Source organism: Elephantulus edwardii, unplaced genomic scaffold (genome assembly GCF_000299155.1).
Source record: "Elephantulus edwardii isolate Elephantulus edwardi_28Jun2011 unplaced genomic scaffold, EleEdw1.0 scaffold00037, whole genome shotgun sequence".
NCBI lineage: Eukaryota > Metazoa > Chordata > Mammalia > Macroscelidea > Macroscelididae > Elephantulus > Elephantulus edwardii.
The window spans coordinates 12,628,691-12,634,926 of record NW_006399787.1 but is presented as its reverse complement, the minus strand read 5'-3'; the positions used below and the strand labels follow the sequence as shown (position 1 = coordinate 12,634,926).

The window sequence follows — 6,236 nt, the reverse complement described above, 5'->3', positions numbered from 1 at the left end:
TCTGTGTAATCAGAATCATGTTATACTGTTGAAGTCTCTCAAACCGTGGCAACACCTAGAGGGAACATGCTCTTTCCCTCACCTCATTGTTAGTGTCTGTAGGGGCTGTTGAGCTTTTTTCCTTTTTCAGGAAATAACTCTTGAAACTCTATGAACTTTGATAAATGATGATAGTTATAGAAAGGCTTCAGGCCTTTGGTTCATAGAGTCACTGAGTCGTACTTGACTCAACGGCAATCAAGAACAACAACAACATGAGAGAGGACAATGCTGAGCTTTCAGAAGCACTCAGGAAATGCTGGCTGGCTGGGCTCCAGGCCTGAACACTTCATTGGAATAGAACTTTCCCTCTGTGTGTTGAGGTCTTACCTGATCTTGTCATGCACCTCTTTGCCGAAGCCCATTTGCCCCAGAGCTTGAGCAGCTGCTTGTCTCACCTTCTTATTCCAGTCCTTCCACATCAGTTCAATCAGTTTATGTTTCATATCCTACAAGTAGTTGTATTAATCAGCTACCACTTACTGACCAAGAATTGCGCAATTTTTTTTACCTCTAGTCCCTCACTCCATCCTCTCAAAAGATACAATGAAGCGGATGTGTTGATTTACAGAGGATAAAATGGAGCTTTAGATCAACTTGTGTAAAATTAACCTGGTGAGTGCTTAGCCAAAATGCAAACCCTGGTCTGTTTGCAAAGCTCATGTGTTAAATTGCTTCATTGTGTTGCGACTAATTTGATTTGTACTTGAGAGAGGTACAAATTTTAAGTGGTATATTAATAGGGTGAACAGCTGGCCCCAGTTTGCTTGAAACTATCCCACTTGTACACTGCATTCCTGTGTCCCAGGAAATCCATCAGCCCCAGGGAAACCAGGACAGTTGGTCACTTGATATTTTAAAATCCATTTCTCTTATGGAAGGGACAAAGGTTATATATGACAGTGTTAGTAATAGTCTCAACGATTTTGTAATTGTGTCCAACTGTTCCTCCTGCCTGAAACATCTCTCTTCTTCATCCTACCTTGTTGTGGTTTTTGTTTTTTGGTTTTTTTTTTTGCTTAAGCGGTTTTATTTGCCAGCCTGCCCCCCGAAGCCCCTCGTTTTCTTTGCTTGCTCCTGGGGAAGGGGAGCGAGCAGCAAGGCAGCATGGCCCCAGTCTCCTACCTTGTTTTCCAACTCTTCCTTTAGGATTTTGCTTAAATAGCATCTTAGAAAAGTCCTCTCTGCCCTCTCTAAGGAAAGAAAGGAAGTCACCAGAGTCCCTTAGATTGTAATATTTACAGGGAGATCCTTAAAGGTAGAGGAGACCTCTCATTCATCTTTGCATCTCTAAGATCAGAAACTACTTTGCTGACTGAGTGAAAGACCTGATGAATATACCGCCTCTCTTAATATACCTCCTCTCTTAATTCCAGCGATCTGACATGAAATCTTTATGACTTGACTTCATTCACTGTTAGCCCTGCATATCTTATTACACTAGCTGGAAGACCTTAGTGACAAGTGCTGAGGAGGCAAATGTGAGAGTAAATTGGACATCTATTGTGAAAATGCAGTTTGTGATTGAGTTGCCTGGGCAGAGCCTGCATATCTGACAGGCTGCAATGTGATGCCTGGGTCCTGCTGGACCAGGACTTCAGTAGCACAAAACTGTAGCATTACTTTTTTTTTTTTTTTTTTTTTGCAAATCATAAGCACTTTATTAAAGATCTAAGAGGACAGGAAGTTCCCCTCAAAAACTGCCTCCCCATCTGGGAGTCATTATCATGTTTTTATACTAGGGATAAATACAACTCACTTAACAATGCACATTTGTTAGTAAAGTTATGGAATTTTTACATTTGAAAAGAATGGTTAATATGTAAAAACTAGTAATTCAGGAGGGGCACATTTCTCTTCCTGTTAAACAGGCAGATTAATATACAATTTAGTATGATAGGTAAAAACAGTTTCAAAGAATAAAGATGCATTTCCTCTCCTGGTAAACAGACCATTTAAACTATTTTACATGACTAAAGAAAGGAAGTAAAGAATTCTAAGACAAAGTAACTAGTTTTGCAGGCTGAAGAAAACTGATTCCTGGCTTTATAACTCTAGTTGTATAACTATATTTAGAGAATCCTGAATTTTTTAATAGTACCCTATCATTCCCAATCTTTTTATACCAGTCTTATATCTATAAGACAAATGTTCTGGGTTGATTCTTGGGAGAGTAGTGCTTCTTTATAAAGAGATTCTTTGTTGGTTTGTTTTGTTTGGTTTTTTTGTTTGTTTGGGTTTTTTGTGTGTGTGTGTGTGTGAGTTCTCCATTTGAGAATAGGGGCACAGACTCTGGCTGCTTCATGCTTAACAGGGGCATTGAGATGAAGGGGAAAGGGAGCCCACTTTAACTCTTAACTGGTAGCCTTGATTTCAAGCTGCGTGCCTTCTTGTTCCATTAGAAGTATTTTCATGGCGTTTTCTGAGGTTGAGTCTAGCGGGAGTGGCTGGATCCATCCACCTTTCACTTCCTTAGCTTGCAGTCTTATCTCCGGAACAGTGCTCAGGGTTCTGATTCAGGTACGTCTGAAGGTCCTTTCACGGTTGCCAAATTGTTACTGAACAAAGCGGTTCTTTCCATAATCCATTGCCAGTAGGATGGATGGATTGAGATGTCCATAAGCCCACATTACCTTTTGATAATTAGCTTTTGTAGGCCAGAACTGGTGCTTCCCACACAAAGAGGTGAGGGTTAAAAGAAAGCATTTTTGGAAGGGGGAGCAGGATGAGCACTGAAGAGTGGAGAGTGTTTTCTCGAGGATGCCTGTGTTCTGGGGTATACAGAAGGTACTCAATGATATGGGAAGAACACATGGAAGAAGGGAGAAATCATAGACAGTTGATGATGGTTTGGAAATAATGGCAAAAAAAGGTCAGGTGAAAATCTAGGTAATAGTAATGAATGTCCTTCCCTGAAATTCCCTCTTCAGTTCTAAGTCCTATTAAGCCATTTCACACTCCTTCACAAAACCTGAACTGGTAAGTTCAACCCATGCAAATATTTTTTCTGAAAAATAATTTAGAGTGCTGTTTTCTTTACATTATTTTGCCAATTCTTAAATTGTTTTAATATACTAGTCTTGATGCTCTGACTGAATGACCAGGTTTTGGTTTGCTTTTTTGTTGTTTTTTTAAGAGTAGGGACTGTGTTTATATACCTTCTGCATGCATTTGCATAATCACATGCAGGAGAGTTTGCACAGACACTGAGAGAGCTGGGTCATTATGTAGTTGAAGTAAGTGCTTCTCAAACTCTCCTTGATGAAGGACCAGTATATTTATGGTATTTGTTGTTGTTGTGTACCCTCAAGTTGGAGCTGACCCTCCAGTAGATTTTCAGAGGCTGTTAATTGCAGGGGAGGAGATGGCCCATCCTTCTCCCACAGAGCAGCTGGTGGCCTCGCATCATGTGCCTTTGGGATTGCAGCGCAGCTTCTTGCCACCAGAGCTCCCTATCTTTGTGAAGGATAGACTATTTTCATTGATTTTGAGACTATGTCAGACTACTGCAAAAGCTTCTAAACTTGCTCTCTGTATTTGTGCTTATTTCATGGTAATCAGCAGTCTGGAGATCACCACTCCAGTGAGAACCACACGGGTGTAAGGTCACAGAAAGGCATGCCAGCATTTGAAGACATCTTTGGATAACAAGTATGGGGCAGCAACAAGGAGACACATCTTCTTGATAGAATGAGATATTAGGGGAGGAAGGGATAAGAATGGATGATTGTTGTTCATTGCCTTCTAGATGGGACCAACTCATAGTGAGCCCTCCAGTGGATTTTCAGAGGCTGTAAATCACACAGAAGAATGTCCATTTTCCCTTCTGCAGAGCAGCTGGTAGATTCAAACACAATTCCCTAACCCCTAGGCCACAAGAGCTTCCGAGTAGATAGCAACAAAAAGTAACCCAGCCTTGCATAAGCAGTATGTTCTAGAAGCATATAAAGAGAAGACTTACCAAATTGACATTCCCGCTGATCCGGGACAGAGCCCGGCAAGCCACAATCCGGTCCTTCCAGTGTTGGCTGTTCAACTCCACGGCAAGCATAGTGTGAATCAGGGTCTGAGGAAATGGAAGGTGTGGATGCATGGTTACAGTCACTTTTAGAGATACTAACCTTGGAAGATTATGTTCATAATGTGGTTGTTGCTGTGTACCACTGAGTCAGAACCAACCCATAGCTGACCCTTTGGCCTGTTTTTGACAGGCAGTTAATCACACAGGAGGAGATTGCCCATACTTCTCCCATGGAGCATCTGGTGGATTCAAACTGCATGCCTTTGGGATTGCAGTGCAGCTTCTTGCCACTAGGCCACCACTGCATAATGTGGTATCCAACATAATTAATATCACAAGGACATTAGCTTCCCATCCCTCACAAAGGAAAGGTTAGGTTTACAAAATGCACAGTGTACTTTTCTGTCTGAGCCAATTAATTCTAGGATCATAAATCGGGGACAAAGTAGAGACTTAATTATCTAAAAAGAGAACTGGGACCCACTCTCCTTGGCTTTGCCTTTACCCCTAAGATGATCTGAGTATGTCTCAGTGTGTGTGAATTTCACATTTCTCCTGAAAGTAAACACAGCTGTAGGGTGTGCACTTTTCTTCTTTCTCCCCCCCCCCAGTTGTTGTTGTGTGCCATCAAATTAGATCCAACTGACACAGGAGGAGATTACCCCTCCTTCTCCAGCGGAGCATCTGGTGGGTTTGAACCACTCACCTTTGGGATTACAGTTCAGCTTCTTGCCACTAGGCCACCAGAGCTCTGGGTGTGCACTTTTCGATGGTAAACGTCTAACAGAAGCAGTGTATTGTTTTGTTAAAACTCATTGCATATACAGAAACCATCTGCATCGCCTGCATGCAGTCTGTTCCTTTCAGCTAACTGTCCTCACTTTTTATATTCTTCTCTATGCCCATGCTCACCCTCACTTTCTGTTGGTACTTGAAATCCTGACCACATGCCTTTTGGAGTCCTTACCTACCCTAACCTCAAAGGCCTAGTTGTTGCCCAAACCTTGGTTTCTATGACCCACACTTCCTGTCTTCATGAACACTTACTGTTTTCCTGCTGAGATGGTTCAGAAGTATACAGGATTGGTCCTCAGTGGCCTGGTCCTTCTTGTTAAACAACTGGTTGAGGATCCTCTTAATCACAGGATAAGTGGCATCACCTTCCAGAGCCAAGCACTGAGCTGCAGCCCAGCTGTCCACAATATTACCTGCCACAGGACATGAAAAATAAGGGTTCAGAATGGTGATCCATTTCCCCTAAGAGAAAATATCCTTTGGATTGGTACCCTGATTACCCCCCTTCCCAGAGCACTTAATTGTGTTCATGCAAAACCTATACTAGACCAAGAAGCTGTCATCTGGACAGAGCAAGGGAACACTGCTTGGTTTAAAATCAAGAAAGGTATGCAGCAAGGCTGTATCCTTTCTCCATACCTCTTCAGACTGTACAATAAGCAAATTGAGAGGCTGGATTTTATAAAGAAGAATGTGGTATTAGGATTGGAGAAAGACTTTCATCCACGACCTGCATTATGTAGATAACACAACCTTGAAATGGTTGTTACAGAAAATGAAAACCATAGCCTTAATTATGGATTACATCTCAACATCAAGAAGACAAAAATCCTCATCAATGGGGGAAAATTAAAGTTGCCGATGATTTCATCTTACTTGGATACACTAACACCTTTGTATCAGGAGTCAAATCAAAAGCTGTATTGTATGGGTAAGTCTGCTATTAAGGACCTTTCTAAGATGTAAAGGAACAATGATGCCAGTTTAAAGACTAAGGTTTGTCTGAGTCAAGCCACAGTCTTTTTAACCACTTGAGCCTGGTAGCCTAATGGTAAGCTGCTGTGCAATTCTGAAGGCACATGGTTCAAATCCATCAGGAAATCTGCAGGAAAAGGATGGGCAATCTCCTCCTGTGTGATTAACTGCCTCTGAAAACCTGCTGGAGGTTCAGCTATGGGTCAGTTCCCACGCTACGGTATACAACAGCAACAACACTTGTGCATTTTTAGCTTTGTTGTTGTTGTTGTTATGTGCCGTCGAGTCGTTTCCGACTCATAGCGACCCTATACACAACAGCCCTAAACCCTGCTCTATCCTGTGCCAACTGCACTGCCTCTGACACAACCATCCCAATTACCCCAGTCACCGAATCAATCCATCT

General features: G+C 42.0%; 1 protein-coding gene across 1 annotated transcript in view; it reads right to left on the bottom strand.

Annotated features, from left to right (window-relative positions):
- HEATR4 (HEAT repeat containing 4) overlaps window positions 1–6,236 on the bottom strand; it is a 64,216-nt gene that overhangs the window by 32,583 nt on the left and 25,397 nt on the right. The window contains exons 7-9 of the mRNA XM_006884789.1: window positions 5,108–5,268; window positions 4,001–4,105; window positions 370–488 (exon numbers count right to left, since the gene is read on the bottom strand). Of these exons, the coding sequence (XP_006884851.1) occupies window positions 370–488; window positions 4,001–4,105; window positions 5,108–5,268 (385 nt within the window). The remainder of the gene's footprint in view (window positions 1–369; window positions 489–4,000; window positions 4,106–5,107; window positions 5,269–6,236) is intronic.